General features: G+C 38.7%; 1 protein-coding gene across 1 annotated transcript in view; it reads right to left on the bottom strand.

Moving 5' to 3' along the window:
• DNAH8 (dynein axonemal heavy chain 8) overlaps positions 1-24,529 on the bottom strand; it is a 211,713-nt gene that overhangs the window by 84,053 nt on the left and 103,131 nt on the right. The window contains exons 52-62 of the mRNA XM_010977286.3: positions 24,243-24,480; positions 20,057-20,199; positions 19,456-19,590; positions 18,584-18,706; positions 16,388-16,601; positions 12,686-12,795; positions 8,582-8,745; positions 7,154-7,346; positions 5,161-5,283; positions 3,175-3,305; positions 1,177-1,330 (exon numbers count right to left, since the gene is read on the bottom strand). Of these exons, the coding sequence (XP_010975588.3) occupies positions 1,177-1,330; positions 3,175-3,305; positions 5,161-5,283; positions 7,154-7,346; positions 8,582-8,745; positions 12,686-12,795; positions 16,388-16,601; positions 18,584-18,706; positions 19,456-19,590; positions 20,057-20,199; positions 24,243-24,480 (1,728 nt within the window). The remainder of the gene's footprint in view (positions 1-1,176; positions 1,331-3,174; positions 3,306-5,160; positions 5,284-7,153; positions 7,347-8,581; positions 8,746-12,685; positions 12,796-16,387; positions 16,602-18,583; positions 18,707-19,455; positions 19,591-20,056; positions 20,200-24,242; positions 24,481-24,529) is intronic.

Raw genomic sequence — 24,529 nt, 5'->3', positions numbered from 1 at the left:
CTTCTTTACCCTCTACATGTCATCTTTTTTCTTTCTTTCTTTTTCTGCATCTAGTTTGCCAGAGATTACCAAGAATGCAATTTTTTATTAAGCAGCTTAATCAGGAGCAAATTGTGTCTCCTTTTGCACAACTTGCTATGACCAAAAAGCCATCTCCTCTACCATTCCAGTCATCTCCTCAAAAGTCCAGGGATGCTCTCTGTTCTGACCCACAGACAGTCTCAAGTCTGGCTCCAACGGAGCTGATTGGATCATAAACAGTAAGCACCACTGGGAAGGGAGGAGTTACCGCGGCAGGCCTGATCTTGAGAAGGGTGTGCTTGCAGGGCTGCTCCTCGGCCTGGCATGTGGGAACTTGGCTTTTGGCATGTCTCCTCCACCACTAATTGATAACTGTGTTCCATTGTACCTAGACTACTTACACAAACATGGGGATATTTGGTGAACCTCTGCTTTCCTTCTGAGAGTCTGGGATTTTGGCAGTTGCGGCTACGCAGACAGCGCTACATGACCTGCCTCCAACAAAACCATTGAGTTCAGAGTCTCAAATAGGCTTCCCTGGACAGAAACAGTGCATGTGTTTCCACACTTCACTACTGGAGGGGAAGCACATTCTGCACGGACCCTTTGGTGAGAACATGGGAAGCATGCATATGGATTTCCCCCATCTCCCCTGGCTGTATCTTTTCCTTTACTGATCCAGATGTGAATCTTTACTGCGTTGCTGCAATATATCTCAGCCATGATTCCAGCCAGCTGTATGCTGAGTCCCATGTGTCGTTGTAATGAAGTACCAAGCATGTGTGTGGTCACAGAAGTGCTGATATAAGTGGCGTCAGATTATTAGATAAATAAATGATTATTACATAATATTATTAGATAAATAAATGATAGGTAACTTTGCCTCTCCTGAAATAAACTGTAGGATCAAATTGAAGATTAAAGATACAAGTAAGGAACCATATTTAAAATGGAAGAAAGATAAAGTATCTGGTGGTGGACAGCATTAATTTCACAGAAACTTCAAAAAAAAAAAATCTACTAAATCTCGTCAGTCAATCATTTCTAAAGAGAAAAATGTGTAACTAAATGGCCTCACATCTGAAGCGTTGCTGTCTTTTCTACTCGGATACACATCTTAAAAGTATAAGCTCTTTCTCCACTTTTGAGACCTACCTCCCCTGAAGACAGCAGGTTGTTGAGATATTCTAGAAACGCTTCATCTTTTATTTCATTGTCAGTAAAAATAAAGGTGATGCCTTTGCCATCAGCACCAGCAACTTTGTACAAACCTTTTAAATCCTCTGTTAGATTATTCACATTATAGGACCTAAAAAGAGAAGTGGTAGGAAATTTTAAATTAAAAATATATATAATCAAAATTTATCTCAAAACACAATCTGTGATAATTAGAGCATAATCTGCACCTGCTCCAATAGATACTAAGTAACAATGCCTGCTAGGAAACACAGAGCTAAATAGCTATATGTTAGCACACAAAATAAATGCATTTAGCTTGAGAAGTGAGAAACGGGGAATTTACCCAAAGTGACTTGAAGCATAACTGGGAACAGGAAAGTGAACTTTTAGTCCCTACAATCTGATGGTCCTCAGCACCAGATTTTTTTTTTTTTTGCCCAAGTGAATATATGTATAGTATTTAAAACTAGTCTGAAATATGGATGAGCTTGGATGAGTAAGAAAGTAGAAATTAAATTATAAATAAAATCAGTGGTAAATTATAGATAGTGGTAATTTGCACATCTCACTAAGTGGCTAGAATCAGAGAAAGCTGTCAGGAAAAGCTGCATTATGCAATGTGACATAAATAATAGAAATGTTATAATTATGTGGTTACAGATTATGGAAAGAGAAGATCTTGATCTTCATTTTCTGTTTATTCTGTTTCCTACTAAATGTATGTGCTATCAGAAGCAATGTGATGTGTAAAAATAAAGCAGACTTTTTCTGAAGTATTGTATATAAATCCCCATGAGTAGATCCATGAAATGGACTATAAAGAGACCCTTATTTGAAGGAGGTTTTAAAGTAGCAATTAATAGGGAGTTTAGTGTGAGACATCGGGTCTAATGGAAAGACTACGGGCATTGAAACCAGAAAGACCTGGGGGTAAACAAAAAAATTTTTTTTTAACAGAATATAAAGAGAGCACTAAAATAAAGGGAACAAATTGAAAACCTAGGTTTCATTAGAATTAAGATCTGCTGAGAGTGGAAAGGCAAGCCAATGATTGTGAAAAGGTATTTACAATACACACTCTGACAAAGAAATTACATCCAAAATGCAAAAAGAAATCCTAAAAACCAACAAGAGAAAGAATCACCCTCCAACAGAGGAAAAAAAAAAAAAAACAGGCAATGGACTTAAACAGGTATTTCACAAAAGAGGCTGTAAAAATGGCCAATAAGAGATGAAAATATGTGCGACACTACTGACCATCTGGGAACTGCAAATTGAAACTCCAGTGCTCTCACGGACTGCTGGGGGAAGTGTGCTCTGGTAGAACCACTTTGGAAAACTACTCTGCAGCTCTGCCAAAGCTGAATATTTGCCCAGTCACACCCAGCGATTCTATCTCTAGGAGTATACTCCAACATGTACAAGAATACTCATAATAGCTATATTGGCAAAAAGAAAACCCCACAAACGTTTGTTAATAGTAGTACAACGGATAAACAAATCCTGGCCATATGTGATAAAGTGGAAGACCCTACAGCAATAAAGATGAGCAACCCACTGCGACACCTAGCGTCGTGGGTCAATCTCACAAACACAGTGCAAGCAACAGAAACTGGACACAAAACAGTAAATCTACTATGATTTGACTGACAAAGTTCAAAAATAGGCAAAAATCACTCAATGGGCTTAGAAGTAAGAATAGGGTTCCCCTGGGGAGGGCAGTCACTGGGACAGGACCTGCGGGGTACTTCTGGGTGCTAGTGATGTTTCACTTCCTCGTCTGTGAGCTAGCTACCTAGGTGTCCTTACTTTGTGACTCCCATGATTTGTGTCCATTCTTTATGTATGATGCACTTAAAAATTTACTTAAAAAGAAATATACCAAATTGTTGTAATTTTTAAAAGTAAACATTTTACTCCAGTGAAATTAACCATAGAAAGAAAAACATATTGGCATATTTTACTTTATCTTACCTGGTTAGTGTTATCTGGAATATTTGATATCCAGCTATAAAAGAGGCCAATCTTGAAAGACTTTGCTTTCCCGAACCACCAACGCCCACCAGTAATGCATTTCCACATGATGTTCGAATTATTCGTGAGATCTGTTTTGAAATAAAATAGTATACATTTGAAAATAGAATTCAACTGTCTTGATTGGCTTGCAGTAAATGGGTCCAAGGTTTGACCATATGCTTCTAGACTACATTAGACTTTTTCCTTTTATGCAGAGAGTTTCATATTGATTTATTCAATTCCAATTCTTTCCTTGCCCATCTATATTTACATCATGAAAAAGAGAACAAATTGGCTTTCCTAGTTCCTGTTTCAAAACTATTTTGTGTGTGTGTGTGTGTGTGTGTGTGTGTAATTTTATTATTTTCAGACTCAACAGGTAATGGAGCTGCTCTTCCCAATCGGCAGAAAGTTTAGAATAATTTGCTTATTACCAACAGTCCAACATGCTGACTTCTGTAGACACCTAGTTCTACAACAAATAATACGTCTATCATATCTCTGCCAATGAAGATTTTTTTCAAAGTACCAAAAGTCTACTTAAAATGGGGGCAGGAAGACATTTGTAGGAAAAGACTTAGAGAAACAGCCTTTAGCCTTTTTAGCCTTCTGTGGTTGATTCCCTCAGGGAGGATGAGGCTCAGACTGTGGTTCAATTCTTACACAAACCAATCAGAGATATTGCTAAAAAAAAAAGCTAACTTTTACATTACTACAAAGAATTTTTTTAATGCAAGTTTTACAGATGGCAGACACCTTGATATGTATCAATTCTATTTTAAATCAATTATATTTTTAAAATGTTAACCATTTGTGTGGTTTTGCACTTAGAACAGGGTCCAGGGCCCCAAGACCCAGCCACAGTGGGTACTCAATGATTACTTGTTGAACAGATGAATGTGAAACAGTCCTAGAACATCTGGAAATTCACCAGTTTTGCAGAAGACAATTGTATAATAAATACAGAGTTAACTGCCTCCTTTTTATGAAACCACTGTGAACGAAAAATACTGCAAACCACTTTAGTAAATAAAGAATTCTGAAGCCATCAAGTCATCAGCGGCTGCAGCCACCCACCAGTGGGGACAGGCCTGCAGCCCAGCCTCTGCAGCCACTCACAATGGTGCACCCTGAGGGGACTCAGATTCTAAGAAAAGACAGGATACTGGCCCCAGATAGCTAGATGCTTGTCAAAGGAATGAATTCAGTGAGCCCAAATGTTTGCACCCTCCCATACATAGAAAAGCACTAAATTCTTGAACTTGAGATGCCTGGTTTTCTTTAGTCAACAAGTAAGCTTTTAATGTTCCAATTACCTGGTCTTTGTTGTAAAACTCCTAAATATCCTAGCTCCTCCCCTACCTCCTCGGAGCAGTCCCTCAGAACGATCTGAGAGGCTGTCATCCTGGCTCAAAGGGGTTCGAGTCCTCAGAAACGTCCACCAAATAAAACATAACTCTCAACTTTTAGGCTGTGCACTTATTTCAGTTGACACCTCCCTACTCCCATGTTCTGACTTCCTGGAGAAACTCCTTTTTGATCTGTAAGCCAATCGTGAAACTGACATTCTTAAAAGCAACAACTTCTCCATGGAGAACAGGATTCCCATTATATCAAAATATAATTTGAGGAAAGGGGTTATTTTTTTCAGGGTTCTCCAGCTTACGTTCTAGGAAGGTTATAATCTTTAACTCAGAATGTCAAAAGCTCTGAACACAAACTTCATCAATTTGCCCTTGAAAAACATTTGCTGTTACACAGGTGGATTCAAACAAGGGGTTCCTGATTAAGCCTTTGTTTTGTGAGACAGTGTACTGAGTCAATCCACGAACTCTTCTATACACTACCTGATACTATAAATTTACTCTCTGAAAAAGTTTATCTGTGAAATTTATTAAGCTTCTATATGATCTATTTATATCAGTGAATAGTCATAGTTAGAACCTTAATAAGATGAGTCATTGCATCTTTAAAAAACACCAGATCAAGAGATGTTCCTCTAATGATTTCATTGAACTGTCTCTGGTAGAATTGGAGTTTTTCAGACAGAAATTCAAAGGATGGTACCTATGGGTAGGGAGAGAGAGAGAAAAATAATATTTAAGATTCATAATTTAGGAAAGCAGCAATTGTAGAGATTTTCAAAAGTAATTCTCAATTTTCTTTTAACCTAATGGATTTCTAAAAATTTGTCATGAATTAGTTGACTTTTGGTTATTTCCATTTTCAGAGGCCTGAAATCTAACTGGTTGGTCTCCAATATGAAATCGTTCCTGAACTTTTCCTTCAAGAACCTCAGCACCAACTCCTATCCATGGTAATTAAGGTTGGAATATAACAAACACATTTCTCACTTTTTATTTCCTTCTTAATATTGCTTATGGAGATTTAAAAATGCACAGAACCTTTACACTGTTTATGTAGTCAAATTATTCTGAAGTCAGTACTCACATATTGTGAAGGAAAAACCGGGCTGGTCTAACAAGATAACTCACAAGTCTAGGAATGTGAAGGAGAGGCTGGGCTGGGCTAACAAGATAACTCACAAGTCTAAGTATTGGAATACCGATCTGAGTTCTGCTAGACTAACTTGTAAATCTAGGCTAATTAGTGTTGGTTTGCTGTTCAGGTTTTTTGCTAGCCAGCTGGGTTTTCAAAGATACATATCTGGCTTTGGAATGTTGGTTTGCTGCCTCCCTGCCTCCACTTTTGTGATGATAATGCTGCTAAAGCTGTTCCATGCCTATTGGCCGAATACCCCAAGCTTGTACTTTACCCTATGAAACCTCATGCGCACGTCTTGGAGGTGCTCAGAGCTTCGGAGCAGAAGCCCTCTGAGCCCGCCAGCGTAATACATATGAGTACTCCAACCCTCCGAGTGGTGCTTGTTTCTTGACTGGCCTGTTGTTTCTGTAACAGTATTTGTTTGATAAACTGCTTCTCCCCATTTAATTCTTTGACCTACATGTGCTTCAGAATTACTGTGTTATGTGACTCTGTTTAAAAAATCTCTTTGGAGTCTTGTTTCAAGCTTCACTAAACCTGTACATTCATTTAGGGAAAATGATGTTTTGTCATTTAACCAAGTAAAGTTTTATCATGTTTATTCCTAGATATTTTACCGATTTGTTGCTGTTGAATGAAATAATTTCATGTTGTCTTTCCTATTTTGGGACTGTTGGCAAGAGGACAATCTTTTTCTGTAAAGGGCAAAGTAGTAAGTATTTTAGTCTTTGTGGCCCTTATAGCCTTGGTCACAGCTGTACAACTCCACCACTGTAGTGCAAAAGCAGTTACAGACAATGTAGCAACTAATGGGCTTGGCTGTGTTCCAATACTCAGGAACACTGAGATTTGAATTCTATATAATTTTCACATGTCACACAATATTATTACTCTTTTGATTTTTTTCCTACTCATTTAAAAATGTAAAAGCCCTTCTTCGCTCATGAATCTAACAAAAAACAGACAGTAGGCTGGATCTGGTCCATTGACTGCAACTTGCCAACTTCTAATACAGCAGGACATTACTCAGTTTTACATTTATATCATTCGTGCTCAGCTAACTGGACTCTTAGTAGTTGAAACAGATTTTAAATTCTCTTGGATTATATTGAGATAATCATATCATCTGCAAATAATGATAGATTTTTTCCTCTCTGATAATTACATCTATTTTCTATTTGTCATTTTGTTTTATTGCCTAGAATGTTCAATGCAATATTAAATAATAGTAATAATTGTATGTATACTTATCTTACATCTGACTTTAATGGGATTGCTGCTAAATTTCATTGAAGTAACTATTTTACTTGGTATATGATGACATGAATCATAACAGAACTATCGTAGAAGTTAGGGCAACTCCATGGTGTGACTCTGGTGCAGGGAGAAATATCGAGTTAGGCGAGTAATCTAAAGAGCTGAAAATAAATACCAATTCATAGATTTTGGGCACTTCGAACACAGAGTCTTCAGGTTCATCACCAGTGGGTTCGGGCATCTCACGGAGAAAATCTACAAAATATGGTTCAGGGAGAATATATGATGCCACATCTGGGCTAATGTTTTCTTCAAGTGCATGAATAAGATGTGCATTAAACCACTGCTCATCATCAGGAGTTACAAATCTGAAACAGAAATACAGGATTAAAATTCAAAACAGGAAGGCATCTTTTCTAACTGAACATGGTTTCAACCTCTCTCCACCTCCTCTCACCCCCCATCCTGCACCTCCGTTACCTCATGATGTGGAAACGATACGTTCTGCCTTGTGACCAGAGGCAGTCATGACCCCATCCAAGAGAGTTATAGCACTGACAGTACCACTTATAAAAAACACTGACAAGGAGTCTCCCCTTGGCCAAACTTAGGCTCCTCTGAACCCGCTTCCCAACCAGAACTCAACTTCTGGACTTCCGTGTCCTTCTCTGCATCACCCAATTTTAGCAAGAATCCTGTTAGATCGCTTTAGCCAGAGTCCTCTCTTACTCCTCTTATTTCCTCTTAGTAATTTCCCATCTACCAAACTTCCCCATTCTGTTCCTTAGTTATTTTAAATTCCCACTTTTTCCTTGCTGAATTCGGAGCTGAGCCCAATTTCTCACCCCTACTGCAAAACTCCATTGTACAGTCCCTGTACCCATCGCCAGAGTCCTCAAGAAAGCCTGAGCATCTTATTGTTTCAACAAGTGTCATGAATAATTTTTTTTTTCTTTAACAATACAGATGAGTCCCTTGGGTGAGGTCAAGGTTCCCTAAAACTTGCAACAGAAAAGCAGAATCGACAGTCAGTAGTGGGTGAGCATCCTCCTTCTGGCTTTGTGGGCACACAGTATACGAGGGTCCTTTTCAGAGTTATAACATCAGAGGGGTAGGGAGGAAGGAGGGGGACTACCACTGGACAAGTACCCCCTATGGGAGACACTGTGGTAGGTCCCTTACAGCTCTGTCAGACCAGCATTACCATCTACATCTTACAGAGGAGGGAAAGGACGCTCAGAAAGATGACTGAGATTAAGTACAGATCTCACCATGCAAAAGAGCTCTCTCGCCATACAAAGCTCCAATTTTTTAGAAACTGTGCATAACTGAAACTTGCCTCTGAATGTTACCAATTCTCTGATAATGCGGTTATTTTAAAAAAAGGTCCTGTTGAAATACTACTCAAGTAAATTTGCAGACAGCTTTGTCTTTTTTTTTTAAGGTGACCAGCAGGTGGGAAATAACATCGATGCTTCACAAGTCCCAGAGCAATTTAAGATGATGCGCCTCATTCGACTTATTAGAGTAGACAATGCACGAATTATTCTAACAGTATAAACTACTTAGAGAATACATCAGAACCCAAGCGCTTAATATACACCTGTCTGCGATCACTCTGTTGCACTCGTGTTTGAAAAGTGACAGGAGAACAGGAATCGAATCGCACTCCTCAGCTTTTATGGTTAACATTCCTTGCCAAATTCTGGAAAGATCTCGAAGATTGAAAATGTAATGAAACTTAGAAGGAGTGGGCAGCATCTTCACCTAGAGTTGGGGGAAAATGTAATATTCTCAATTTGCTTTCCAGGTAAGACTAAAAGCACAGCTGCTTTTTAGAACTGGTTTTCTTCACAAATCCAATTTTAAACAAAATAGGCTGAGTGAGTCGGCCAAGGCTAAGTTTATGTTTATGTCACAGTACTGATGGAGAAAACACATCATAGATAAACCAGCATAGAATTTAAAAGACACTAAGAACTTGAATTGGGTAGATTCAAGAAGGATGCAGCAGATGCAGATTCCACCTCTTGTTCTACCACTATTAGTTAGTTGGCTTTGAACAAACCACTGTCCCGAGTTCTCAAAAACTATGTGAGTTGTAGGAATAAGCATTTCTAATCACCATGAACCTCATTAGTGTATATGGAAATACGTCGTAACAAAAAACTGAATGTGAGCTGACAGTTAAGAACAATGAATGTTCACCTCTAAAGTCAACAATGACCATCGTCTATAGATTGCTTTTGATTAAGGTCCTGAGTGCATTTGGGTTTCCACAAGTATATTTGTTCATCATAATCTAGATTTCACTTAGGGATCCAAACTTAGTCAATACGCTTTCATATATCTGTTTATCTACAATACATTGGCAGACAAGTCTGACATGCAGCTATAATTACTTGATGGTTTTTGTGGGGTTTGCTTGTTTGTTTGAACACTCATTTACTTATTTCTACCAACTTTTAGAATCCAAACAGGCAAAGCTATCACAGCAACACAGTGCACATTCTTATACAGAGAGGTACCAGTAAAGGGCTAAACCCGAGGTGTACTAGGTGTGGGGAGCACTGCTGGCCAAATGCAAAGATGGAAGCGACACCATCAGCATCTTTTGAAAGTGAAACAATGTCAACTCTGGAGATACAAAGCAAACTCTCCACACGATTAATGCAGGAAAGCAAATGCTTTCTTTAGTTATCTATTCATGGAATATGCTCTTTCTATATTGAAAAAGTACCCTATTGAGTTTGTAGAGTAATTTCTACAGGCTAATTCACAGTGCAAGTTAAAAACAGCGGGTAGCAAGGGAAGACAGAATAAAGAGACATGTTATTTTAGCAATCACCTTTCAGTTTCCCCCCTTGCTCTCAGTTCCATTCCAAGCTAAAAATGTTCATACTACTCATCAAAATGTAAAGCATACACTTATATTACAAATATGCAAAAATAAAGGGATAAGGCAATGTGAATACTGTTTTTTCCCCCTATGCTGTAGAAGACTGTAGCTAGGACGGCAGCCTTTGGCAATTGAAGCAATCATTAAAGAGAAATAAGTTCTTTCTTTCCCTTTTCCTCTCACATATCAACCTGCTTCTTTCCTTCTCTTCCAATGATTCCTTTTAATTTTTGTCAATTTCTTTCTTTTCTCACCTGCTTCTGTTTTAAAGCTACGTGAAAGAATATAAAGTGATATACAAGGCACGAATGGATTAAAAGAGTGCTCGATGAAAATGAGAAATTTGAAGAAAAGATACAAGGAAGGCTGCTTATTTGGGGATGGGGAGAGGAGGAAGATTCCTTCATTTTTTTATGACTGTTTCTGAGCACCTCCCACTGCTTTTACGAAGTTTCCACGGTAAACAGGACAGCTAAATCTGGGACCTTCCACTGTAATGTGGGAGCCTGACAATAAACAGGAAACAAATATACTGATAAGCAAACAAGCACACAATAATGATAAAAGTCACGGTTAGAAAAAATAAAGTAAGGTCAGGAGACAGCTTATGCCTCTGACAGGGCCACAGGGAGGGATTTTAGAGAAAAACGATCTGAGAAAGCCCCTCTGAACGTAAGAAAAATGAGAATGAGTCAAACCGCACAGAATGGCCCAGAGGCATGAAAACTCAGCGTGTTCAAGGAGCGGTGAGAAGGGGAGCACAGCTGGAGCAGAACGACGGGCTGGAAGCCGGGGGCGGGGGGTGGGGGCAGGTCCAGGTCCACGGGCCAGAGCCAGGCACTGTGTTTCCTTATAAGTATAACTGGGAAACTACTGGTGGTTTTAAGGAGGAGTGATGATTTCTGCTGTACTTTTTAAAAAGCATTTTAGGACTGTGTAAAGAACAGATTCTAGGAGGGCAAGACGAAAGCAAGGAGACTGATTAAGTCACTGCATGGTCCAGAAGGCAGGAGATGGGAGGGTCTATGAGGGTGATCACAAGGAGATGGAAATAAGTCCTCAGCTTCGGGATATATTTGGAAAGCCTGGTTACTAAGACTTGCCGATGGATTGGATGTAGTGGGTGAGAGATATGAATCAAGGATGGAGCCCCGTATTTTAGCCTGAGAAGCAGGATAACTGGCGTCACTGATATTAAGATACAAAAGTCTGAGGGAGGGTCATATTTAAGGATGTGTTAACTTTGAGATGGTTATTAGACATCAGAGTGGTGATGTCCATTAAGCTGTTTGAAACAAGTCTGGAGTCAGGCAGAGAGGCCCGGGATGGAGGTATTGACTTTGAAGCCATCAGCACAGAGATGGTGTTTAAAGCTGGATGAGACCACCTGGGTGAGAACAGAGGTAGAGACAAGGTCCTAGCATGGAGATCAGGTGCACTACAGTATTTAGAGGAGAGAAAGAAGAGTGGGGACTTAAAAAAAGGTAGCCAGTGAGGTAGAAAGAAAACTAAGAGCCTGAGGCCCCCTCTGAAGCCAAGTAAAGAAAATGTTTAGAGGGATCATTCATGTCAAATCCTGCTTAAGAGTTACGTCAGAGGAAGAAGAAATCAACCTTTGGATTTGGCAAAACTGGTGACCTTGAGGAGAGCAGTGGAAACGACAACTTGTGCAAAACTGGTTTAAAAGGTAAAGAAAGGTGAGGAAGTGGAGCTGATAAATATTCATAAAACAAAAAAGCTCTGATGGAAAGTCACCAGGAAGGCCAAAGCTTTCCAGAAAAACACATCTGCAGGCACATTAAATTGAACAATAGCCCCACAGGAAAACAGATGGATCTTACCACAGAAAATCATCTCAGACACTCAGATCTTGCCATTCATTCTGGAGTTTCCTTAAGAGAGACAGAACAGCATGTGCAAAGGCCCCGTGTTGGCAGGGAGCAGGCCCCATGCAAGGAACTGATCATAAGAAACACCCAATTCCTCTTCTGGTAATTCTGCACCTTCAGGTCCCCTAGTCCACTCTGGAATCTGAAAGTCTGGCACACTCAGGAAACCTAGGATTCCCCAAGACACAAGCTTCTGCCCAGATGTGTGACTGGCCTGATGAGTGTATACTGAACTACGACGACTAACCCTTATCGCATTCACCATTTTTTAGCAAATATATCCACCTTGGGATTTTTTGTTTGCTTGTCTTCTCTCAGACGTACCCTTAACTGCTTTTTCATGAGTCTGCCTTCAGTCTGGTGACAGCTTGCTTGCTGAGTTTTACTTTGGGCACTGACCTGTGTACTAAAATGCAGCCTATTTTGTTGAATATACCCTATTTTACTAATTCACACTCCACCCCAGAGAAACCCCAAGTTAGACTTAAAGTCGTGGTTAGCTAAGAATATGTGGAAATCCATGTATGTATGTTCACTCAGCCAGCGAACATTTGAGTGTCTGAAATAGTTTGGTTGTCTGGCGCGGGGAGGGGGAGACAGACATACAAAGAGTTACAAATCACAGTAACAAGGGGAAAAGCAGTGTTCTCATTTCAGCAAAATTCTACTTTATCTTGGATGTCGTGTCTGGTTTCCAGTAATATCTCATACATATGGAAGGCATCAGTCAGTCAGAATATTCGCTCCCTGGAAGGAGAAGGTGTCATAAATCTATTTGAGCACCTAATTTGTCTTTTCCGGAAAAACATTACTACCCATGATGTGATGATAACTTCGTGAGCCATGAGGTGAGGACTAGGCTGAATAATAGTTGACTTTTTTTTTTTTCCCTGATTATTGACAACAGACGATTCTGTACCTTAGTCCACTGCCACAGCACTCTGCCTGCTGAGACTAAATTCACAATCATCTCACATATCTCCGGTTTGAACTTTCTGCAAGGATCAAAATACCCACAGCCAATAATTCCTGAAAAATAAACAAGATTGAAGGTACGAGCTTACTAAAAGATCACAAGGTACATGTTTATCCCAGTGAATAAATGATTACAAGACTGACTCAGCTAGGTGATGTTAAGAACTTCTCTCAGGGAATCAGCTAAGACTGGGAGTTCAGCAGTGGGGCCAGCAAAGCTCAGTAGGCAGTGATAAGCATTTTATATGTATTAACTCCTTTAATCCTTCCAACATCCTATGAGAAAGAATCTGAGGTAGATGTTATTATTACTCCCATTTTACTTATTTATTTTTATTGCAGTATAGTTGACATACCATATTATTGTATTTTCAGGAGTGCAACACAGTGATTCAACATTTAAATGCAGCATGAAATGATCACTATGGTAAGTCTAATAACCATCTGCCACCAAGCAAACTGTTACAGTGTTACTGACTATATTCCTTATTCTGTATATTAGATCCCTGTGACTTATTTATTTTATAACTGGATGTTTATACTTCTTAATCCCCTGCACCTATTTCACTCAATCTGCCCTTTCTCCTCCCCTCTGGCAACCACCAGTTTGTTCTCTGTGTCTGTGAGTCTGTTTCTATTTTGTTTGTTCGTTTGTTTTGTTTTCCAGATTCAATATGTAAGTGAGATCATAGGTAGCTGTCCTTCCCTGAGTTAACTTGCCATTTGCGACAACACGGGTGGACACAGAGGGTATTATTATTCTCATTTTAATATGAGTCTAGTAAGTTGCCCAAGGTCATGCATCTTGTGTGTGGGCAAATCTGAGGTCTGGACCCAGGCAGCCTGGCTCTGGCTAAAACGGCCTTCACTCCGAAGAGTACAAGGGCTGGAAAAGAACTTAGAGGCTACTTCCTCATCTCACAGATAAGCAGACCAGGCCCACACAGGGAAAGCAACATGTTCAAGGTCAGGTGGACTGGCTGTTGATAGAAGTGGAATCAGGACCCCCACCTCCTGACCTGGAGTCATTCAATACCCTGGTTCCCAGGGTACAACCAGCACAGTGAGAGCTGACACAATCACCCCAGGAAGGGCTGGGGTGTAGGGTTACAGAATGTTCTTCAAGTCTCAAAATGTTTTTGGTGTTAGATGGCAAAAATAGATTTACTCTACGTTGCTCCAGCGAGATTACGTGTTGCGTTCTGAACTTGGTATTTTCAGAGGCAGATGAGTATGAATATCCGCTCAAAGAACACGGCAGGTTTATGAAGGGTGGAGCAGCTGAAGAAACTGGGCTTCATTCACACAGGAGATGAGTAGCCTGAGGGGGACAGAAAATTGTCCTCCAAAGTTGTGGCCGGTTTTGCTGGATGCCCTTTTGCATCCTGAAATCCTATGATTCTAGATCTCCAGCTTCCTATGGGACAGAGGTGCTACCTGAGAAGCATGGGATCAGAGTTGGCATCACACCTCTGCCACGCGCTAGCTAAATGGCCTCAATCAGACACTTATTTCACTTCTCTGAGCCTCAGCTTCTAGTTTGTTTCCATATTTAATTTTCAATATTAATCATATCAAAGAGTATTTAAGGGGGGAGGGTATAGCTCAGTGGTAGAGTACATGCTTGGCATGCACGAGGTCATGGGTTCAATCCCCAGTACCTCCATTAAATAAAATAATAAATAAATAAACATAATTACCTACCCCCCCCAAATAGGAAACCTAATAATCTTATAACTGCATTAAAAGAAATTAAATAATTTTTAAAAAGAATATTTAAAATAATTTAACAAAAAGCAAACACCCCAGTACGAACCACTAGACTGAGAAACACAACACTGCCCCAGTGCATCCAATCCCTTCCTTCCTCCGGAGGTAGCCTCTGCTCTCACTTGGTGAGAATCAGAAACTCGCTGGTCTAGAGAAAAGCTTTGCCACTTAGGTTCTTGAACTTTAACCTTTTTCTTTTAACTTTTTGAAATTTAACAGAATCGTGCTATATATCCTCTGTGATTTGCTTTTTCCACTCAACATGGTATTTCTGAGCTCCACCCACGCTGAAGCATGAGCTAGGTTTGTTCACACTCACTGCTGCACAGCGTTACACTGTGCGCCTCTGCCACAATTCACTTATCCAATTTTACTGTCAATACATATTTGGGTTGTTGCAAGGTTTTGGCTGCGGTGAACCCCATTCTATGAACCTTCTTGTATTAAGTCTTCTGGCGCACCTGTGCAAATCAGCTCCAGGTGGATTGAGGACCCAAATACGGAAGGCAAAACTACATGCTGTTTGAGGAACGCTTAGGCGAGTATCTATACGGCCTCCTGGTAGGAAAGGACTCCTTCAGTAAGACTCACAACCATAAAGGAAGTAAATAATGAACTGGTTTATACTTTGAAGTGGAACTGCCGTGGGTGTGCATATGTTCTACTGCCAATAATAATGTCTAGTCATTATCCAAAGGCCTGTAGCAATTTATACTCCCACCAGCAGGGGGAGGGTCTCAGTTGCTTCACATTCTCACCAATGCTTGCTTTTTGTTTTGGTTTTTTTTTTTTTTTGGTCAGAATTTTCCCATTTTTGCAAATCTAGTGGGTACAAAATGGGTTTTCCCTGATGTTTTAAATTTGCATAATCCTGAATTCTAATGTTTATCATCTTTATATTTGTTTATTAGTCATTTGGTTTCCTCTTAAAGTACCCGGTTTTTTGTCCATTTTTGTATTAGGATGTTTGCTTTTCTCTCACTGATCCATTGGATTTCTTGAAGTATTCCGATTACTAATTTTTTTGCTTTGTTACATGTGTTAAAATTTTTTTTTCCACTTTGGACTTGTCTATTTTTACTTTTTTAATGTTGCTTTCTGAGTGAACAGAAGCTCTTAATTTTAATGTAGTCAAATTTGTCATTTTCTTCCTTTATGGTCTATGCTTTCTGCAGTTCATTTTAAGTTCTTTCTTACCCAGAGGTCATTCAGATATTTTCCCATATTTCCTTCCAAACGTTTTATAGCTTTGCCTTCCATATTTAAATCTTTAATCTCTCTGTATTGATTTTATGCTTGGTGTGAGGTAGGGGTCCAAGTTCAATTATTTTCACCTAAGAATTTCTAAATATCCCAGTACCATTTATTGAAAGACTGATTTTCCCTTCTGCTCTACAGTACTTGCTGTGTCAAACAATTAATGACCATATATGCATGCATCAGTTTCTCTTGTAAGTCTTCAGTACATAATTTTAATGGAACAGTTTATGTGAACCTAAATTTGGTGTCAAAAGTATCATTTTCATCAGCATATCAAAGTGCTAATTTGACTTGATAAATCATATTGTTAACCTATGACTGATTTATTGTCATTCATTAGCCCAAATTTCTTAGATTAATCATGTCAAAACCAAAACACCAAAGTCTGCTTACCTCTAAAGCCAACCTTCAACCAAACTATTTCTAAATACTCCTGATCTTAAAATAGGCTATAAACATGAACCTTTGTGTATTTACTCCCTGGTACTTAGCTCTTCATTCCAGATACTTAGTCCCTACTTCAGACAGAGCCTTTTTTATCTCTTAAATAAGGTTTTGCATGGTTTATGTCCATTAAATAATGCAATAAAAAATTAAATCCCAAGAATGGTCATACCAAAAATTTTGTCTATTGAAGCATTTGAAGGCAACGTGCAATTAAACACAGTGAATTGTCTCTTTAAACGTTGTGGAATATCGTTTCGACCACCTCCAGGGTGGATCATTGCTGCTATGAGCTGTACATCAACAATCGTAGTGAAATCTCCCGGCTTATCCAAGCTGTACATTCCTTCCATTTCCATCATTTGTCGCACAATCTCGTTAGTTATCTGAAAGTTTAAACAATAATACTTCAGTAACATTATCCCTAAAATTTTCCTCCATAGCTCCTATAACATAGTACAGGTGACATTAGAACAAAATGCTCAGCTCTCATAAGTGAAGTATTTGTGAATGCTGACTATCACCTTCAAGGCAATTTGACTTAAATGGTACCACCCATGAACTCTAAACCATAAGTTAAAAATGTCTGGTGCAAACCCCATGTCCTCTTCACAACACTGATAAGTTTAGATAGAAGAATTGTAGAATATTTGGTACAGTTACGAGACCACTCAGAGTTACAAGTTTTACTATAGATATCTTCCACACTCAACATTCAACTCTTCAAAATATCTTAAATCACATGTGGGATAGTTTTACACCTGAATGTTTTGGTTTTGGGTTTTACATCCTCAGCTTTCTTCTCTGTAACCTCTGCCACTGCTAACATTCTTTCTTTATTGAAAATATTTCCTCTCTTGGTTATAGAGGCTCAGTTCTTGCCAGGCTCATCCCATGACTCTGGATCATTTCCCAGGCCACTCTTTCTCCAGCCATCCCTCAACTGCAGCTGTTTAATGGGCTCTCTTCTCTTCTGTTTCAGGCGATGCCATCTCAACTCTATACCCTAAGAATCTCAACTCTGTAACCAGAGCTTCAGACTCCCGTCTCAACTCCACACCTGTATACATCTATTGATAAGACAAGTCATGTAGGACATTACTGCATGAATAAGTAATTCAGACGGGGCAGAAGACACAATCACTGGAGGAGACAAGTTTGAGGAACTAAGACGCCAAGATCATGTATGTAAATACTGGCTGGCATCCTCGAGAACTATGACAAGCAGGACTGGCTGCATCATTTTTGGGGCCTAGGACAAAATGAAAATGCAAGTGTCTGTGTTCAAAAAGTATTATTAAGAATTTCAAGACTGTGACAGCAGAGTGTGAAACCATGTGCAAGGCCTTTTGAAGGGCGAGTCCCTGTGGATGGCACAGCGTGCACACCATGAAGCTGGCCCTGGCGACTGGGGCAGCACTGGAGAGAGTGACAGTGATCCGGCGACTGATATCTTCAGGGAAGGAGGGGAAAGTGACCTGAGGGTCCAAGATGACTGCAAGAGCATGTGGGGTATGAGGTCAGACTGACAGGTTTCCAGGGAAGAGAGCAATGAGAATCGAGAAGGCCACCTCCCTCGCCTCCAGGTAGAAGTCTGCAAAGAAAGCAGCATCCTGGCTTTCCATTACAGCAGAAGGGTGAGGGAACGCTCAGAGAAGAAGGTGCATTCACAGGGAATTCTGTGGATGAACTGTGGCTTCCATGGGCACACAGGAAGTTTTCAGGAGCAGGGAGAGTAGGAGATGGGGTCAAAGAAAGGCCACCCAGAACTGCTGGGGATTAGTCTCAGGGTGAGCATGGCCCTGGGAGTCCTGACCTCCTGATGATGTCTGAGGTGAACTGGGTTAGAGGGCGGGAGGGACAGGATAGGTCCCGGTGGACTCCAGGAAGATGCTGTAGATGAGACAGTGGCCGGGGTGGGAGGAGGTGTTAGGGATCCCACCAGGAACATGTAGAACCCTGACCGTATCAGTGAGGTCCCCTAAGGGGAGTGAGTTGGGGTTGACAGATGACCACACCTGGGAGAGTGGTGTGTGGCAAGGTTATTTAAAAAAAAAAAATGTTTTCTAACATGAGGTACTCTTGGCAGAGAGTATGTAGAGTGAGAAATGAGAAAGCAGAGAGAAAATCCTGGGGAAGGGAAGAAAGAAGTCAGAAAGCACATGGAAATCAAGCAGCCAGAGAGACAGAAGGGCATGTTGGGGAAAAGCATACAGGGATTTCAAGGAGTGATGTCATTTATAACCAAGAAGTCAAAAAAGACTGAGAATTGTGACTAGACTTAATATGGTGACAGTCATAGACCTTTTCACACGTGTAACTAAGAATACTGATTAAATATCATCTATATGTGATATTTCAGTCATACCTGATCTCCCCACTCATTAATCACGGGCATATTAATATCATCAATAAATATAGTCATTTTTCTGCCTCCAGGTGGCCCGTACGTGCTTCCCATCCGCTTATCCACATAGCTTTCAACTGTTCGCTAGAGAAAAGGAAATGGTTTGTCTTGTGCATTAGATTTCAATCCGTTTCTAAAAATGATGAGCGTGCTTTTCAGAGTAGAATATAATTTACTTATTTATTTACTATGTGTAATTATTATTATTAAAATAAATACTGTGAAGTTTTACAAAAAGTAAGTTACTGGAATGTTAATCATTGATTCATATTAAAAGACACTCCAAAATTCTGCTTCAGCCTCAATAGGAGGCCACAATATGCTATTTGGATTTGGCTTCAGTGTCAGCCTTAGGAAGGTTAAATAGCTGAATGTTAACCGCAGCACCATTTCTTCTGAGGTATCTGTACAGTCAGCCCTTCATATCCATGGGCTCTAACCACCTTTCATAAAAAATATTTGGAAAAAAAACTTCCAGAAAGTTCCAAAAAGCAAAACTTAAACTTGCCTCACACTGGCAAGTATTTACGTAGCACTTACCTTGTATTTACAACTATCTATGTAGTTACATTATATCAAGCTTTATAAGTAATCTAGACATGATTTAAAGTATACAGGAGGATGCACACAGGTTATATGCAAACACTACCCATTTTATGTAAGGGACTAGAGCACCCACAGATTTCGGTACCCGCAGGGGTCCTGGAACCAATCCCCCACGGAGACTGAGGGACAACTGTGTACGTCAATGTTTTAGTTGTATACACATTTTATTGTACCCACCACTGAATATATTCAATATGTTAATGACTACAGCAAGTGCTGAGCTTTACCTGGAACATCATTGGTTCTGTGGCAGATGAAAAGTTCAGACTTTTAGATAACTGTACTTCGGGATCATATTTTTTCAAATAGGCCTTAATCATTACAGTTTTTGCAGTTCCCTGTTCTCCTGTGAGTAAGACAGCCTGCAATCATAGAATAATCATGTTAAAAGGTACTATAAAACATTGTTTTAAATATAATAAGGTGCTAGTAGCCATTCTTTCATTCTATAAATTAATACAATTATTTTTAATTCCTTTTAAGAATTAGACCTGTATTACAATAAATCCTAGTTGAATTAAAGGTTTAAGTGCAAAATGTATGCTATGAAAGTGCTGGAAGAAAATGTGGGTGAGTATTTATTTGACCATGGGAAGAACTTTCTAAGCAGATACCACCTTTCTTAGCAAGCTGGAAGTCAGCAGTTCAGGGAAGACTGAGTTGGAAAGTATCCTGCCTGGGACCTAGAGTTCATTTGTCAAACAGGTTTCCCTGAAATGACACTATCTCCAGTCCCTTGTACTGCAATTTAATTTTTCTATTTGTAGTTGTGAAAATGGATGTGTTTCATATGTGGTTTACAATCATCTAAGAAACTATTAAACTTACTTTATATTGTTTTGCAATGGTGTCTATCAAAAAATTTGTTCTGACATTGTCAACATTTGGAACCAAAATTGATGAATATTCTGGAATACTGTCAGTTGGATAATAATATGGCTGAAGTTTCTTATTCCAATGCTCCCAATCACCTATACAATAATTAAAATTGATCTTAATGAAACTTCATTCTTTGAAAGTTATCACAGAAGAAAAAAATACAAGTGCTATAAACAATCAACAGAAATATGCACACATTTAAAATATTTCCATAAAACACATTAACATATCTGCTTATCTAATGTACGTGTCATTTGATAACTTAAATTTGTTTTTGCCTCTTTACAAAGTCAGTTTTAAATTGCTAATTACTTATCTAGAGAGATCTGGCCCGAAATGGAATTAAAACCAATGACATGCTCCGTATCTAGTAGGAAAGCCACATCAACTGAAAGGATGAGACTCGACATAGGACGTTTGCCATGAGAAATGGTAAAAATAAACCAGGTCCTGAAACTAGTGTAATAGAGTGTCCAGATTCCTGACTTACAGTAACTACTACTTTACTGACTGAAATTATTGTTATACTAATTATTGTAACTGCATTTCATCAACTCCTAGAAAAATATTTCATCTACATTTTAGCATCTCTGGAATGCACCTTTCAATCTATGATGTCTCAGAACTGCTGTTGACTATGCAAACTTGATCAGACATGTTCATACTGTTGCCATTTAGACGGAATCACTTGCATTGTTGGTATTGCATTCTTGAGTTTAACTGCCATTTTAAATGTCTTCCAAAAGATTACACTATGATTTAGAATTGTACCAAAAAAGTTACCATGCACACAGAATGCAGGGAAAGAGAGCAGAGAAGCACACAGTAGCAAAGCAAATATTCACTGTTGGAGGAATAACCTCAACTTCAACTTTCCTTGCAAATTACGAAGTCATATGGTAAGTGTATGTTTAACTTTTAGGAAACTGCCAAACTGTTTTCCACAGTGGCTGTATATTGTGTACCATTGTGTAGTTTCCAAAGTGGCTATATTATTGTGTAGCATGTGAGAGCTCCAGTTGTCCCACATCCTTGCCAATATTTGGTATCATTAACCTTTTAATTTTTGCCATTAAATTAATTATTCTAGTGGCAGTGTAATTTTAATCTGCATTTCCCTGATGACCAATGGTGGTGAATATCTTTTCATGTGCTTTTTTTCACCACTCATAAATCTTTTGGGGGAAGCATCTATATAAATTTGTTGCCCATTTAAAAATTTTGGATTGGCTGCCTACTTGTTATTACTGAATGCAAGAGTTCTTTCTGTATTGTGGATAAAATTCCTTTTATCAGATATGTATTTTCAAATATTTCTTCACATTCTGTGGCTGGAATGGGACCTTTTATTTTCACAGTTTTAAAAAGATTTTAATTTTAATGAAAGCAGGTCATGTGAGTACTCCAACATTTAAAAAATTTGATTTGGTTATTCTAAGTCCTTTGCACTTCCATAAAATTTTATAGTTTATTTCTAAATTTCAACTTAAAAAGACTGTTGGGATTTTTACTATGACTGCGCTGAATCTACAGATCAATTCAGAGAAAAAAAATCTTAACAGTGTTGAGTTTCCAGATTTACAAACATGATTTATCTTTCCATTTATTCAGGGCTCCTTTAATTTTTCTCAGCTGTTCTGTAGTTGTCAGTATACAGATCTTACACATATTTTGTTAAATTTATCCCTACACATTTCTTTTTGTGGATGCTATTTTAAATGGTATATTAAAATTTCAATTTCCAATTCTTTGTTGTGGGCATACAGAAATATAACTTATTATTATATATTGTACTTTCATTCTGTGACTTTGCTAAACTCATTTACTAGTTCTAATAATTTTTTCAAGGATGGGTTATATCACCTGCAAATAAAGAGAGGTTTACTTGTTCTTTTTAAACTATAGATATTTTGTTTGCTTGTGCATTTATTTACTTACTGCCTTATTGCACTGGCTAGAACCTCCAGTATAATGTTGATTAGAAGTGTGAGAAAGAATATTCTTGTCTTGTTTCTGATCTTGAGAAGGAAGTATTCAGTCTTTCATCATTGAGTATAAAGTCAGCTTTTTTGTAGATGTTCTTTACCAGAATGATAAAGTTCCTATTACTAGTGTACTGAGAATTTCATCATGAAAGGATATTGTCAGATGCTCTTTTTGTACCTATTCAATTAGATGACTATATAGTTTATTTGGTTTTTAGTTTATTAATATGGTGAATTTTATTAACCAATTTTTAAATGTTAATCCAACCTTCCATCCCTAGAATAAATGCCCACTGGGACTTAATATGTTATCCTTTTTACACACTATTAGATTTAATTTGTTAAAATTGTATTGAGAAATGTGTGTCAATATTCCTGAGGGATAATGGTCTATAGTTTTCTTTTCTTGTAACGTCTTCTCTGTGTTTGGTATCAGGATAATACCGTCCTTATAAAGTGGGATGGGAAGTATTTCTTTCTTACATTTTATACATTTTGGAAGGGTTTATGTAGAATTGGTATTATTTCTTCCTTAAGTATTTGGTACAATTCAGTGGTGAAGTCATCTGGGCCTGGAATTTCCTTTGTGGGAAGGTTTTAAACTATAAATCAAAAAATTTTAGTAGAGATGGGGATATTTAAGATACCTATTTCTTCTAAATGAGGTTTGGTTGTTTGTGTCTTTCACAGAATTTACCCATTTCATCTGCGCTGTCAAATGTATTTTTATGACATTGTTTCTAATATTCTGTTCTTACTTTTTAATGTCTGTAGGGTCTTTAGTAATGTTCCCTCTTTCATTCTGGACCATGGTAATTTATGTCTTCTCTTTTTTTCCCTGATATCTCGGGTAAGGGATTTATCAATTTTATTGATCTTTTCAAAGAACTGTCTTTTGTTTGGCTTTGGATTCTAAAAGAATTCATATCTAGATTTAAGGATGCATTTAATTGTTAGTTTGCATTTTGAGTTAGAGCTCCCTTTTATCATTCCAAATCTTTAACAACATCTAATCACATGCTGTAGAATTATTGGTCACTCTGGTTAAACATGGTCAGCTGAAAAAAATATATTTACCTCAGTATCTTTATAAAAGCCCTTTAAAACACAGACTTTCACTTCATCCCCATTTTCAGAATGATTCTCCTCCCCTCAAATGTGCCATGTCCCTCAAGTCTAGGCAAACCTAGGTTTCACATTCTCTAAACAGTAATACTTCAGTCTCTGGCCCGTGTGAGGTAGACGCTGTTGTCCAGCTCTGGAACAACCCTGAGGTCTGTTTCTTAAAAGACTCACAAGCAGCCCTCTGGTTTTCACCTCCACCTCCACCCCAGTTCCCACTGCCTGAGCCCTTCAAAGTTTCTCTTCGTCCTGCCGATTTAGGATTTACTTTGCCCAGTGTGCTAAACTGACTGCCACTTATCTTTCTGCTTTCTTGATTTCAAAATGTTGTTGACGCTGTTTATCTTTTTTTTTTTAATTTATGCATTAAAACAGCAACAAAAATGCCTTTGCTGTTTTGGGGTTTCAGGACAAAGCAAAGTTAAGTATAGTATTTGGGAAGCACGATTTCTTCTTCTCCAGGGCTTAGAAGAATTGGGAGGTAGGCTCTGGATAAAGGCACCAAGCTCTAGGGCATTTCTTTTAGGGAGAGGTGAGCTGGGCCCTGCCGCACATGGGAAGCCGGGGGGCTGAGGTGACAGCTCTGGACTTTGCCAGGTCTGCTGTGTGTAAGTGGGACCCCATCTGCTTGGTTCACTCTCTACTTTTTCCGACATTTCCAACAGAGAAGTTGTCAGACAAGTCTGTCATGTGCTGATATCACCATGCTCTGCATCATGAAGAATCTGTGTTCTCTACACTGCTACCCTTCCTCTTCAAATATCAGAGAACAGATGATGTAAGAGGTACTGCTCCCTTACTTACTTACACCTCTGCAAAAGGAGAAGTCAAGAGTCTCTTTTACAGTTTCCAGCACAGCCAATATGCAAAACCCTACTATTCTTTGCATATATGCCCTTTAAAAATGGTATTAGCGATTACATTATTCATGATTGGTTTAATATTTCCCCAGAGAAGAGTTTATGGAAGTTTATATTTTTCTCATAAAAAAATGTCATTTCATTTCAGGTATAAGTCACTGTGCTTACCATAATCGGTAACATAAAACTCATACATGGTTTGATTCGTGCCCTTAGGTATTTCTGGTAAGTTTAACTTGCTTTCGTGATTTCGTAAAAAGGCTTCAAGCTTGTCTCTGCTTTCCAATTCCAGAAGGGCTCCTAAACTCCACATTAGACCGAACACAAATAACTTATGAAGATGTTCGACACATGAAATGCCACCTTCTTCTTTGGAGGGAATTAACCCTTCCAGAAGATTGAGAGACTGAAAATATTTAAAGTACCATAAAATAAATATTTAGATTTTCTTAAAT

This window comes from Camelus dromedarius, chromosome 19 (assembly GCF_036321535.1).
Source record: "Camelus dromedarius isolate mCamDro1 chromosome 19, mCamDro1.pat, whole genome shotgun sequence".
Classification (NCBI taxonomy): Eukaryota; Metazoa; Chordata; class Mammalia; order Artiodactyla; family Camelidae; genus Camelus; species Camelus dromedarius.
This window is presented reverse-complemented; position numbering and strand designations above follow the sequence as displayed.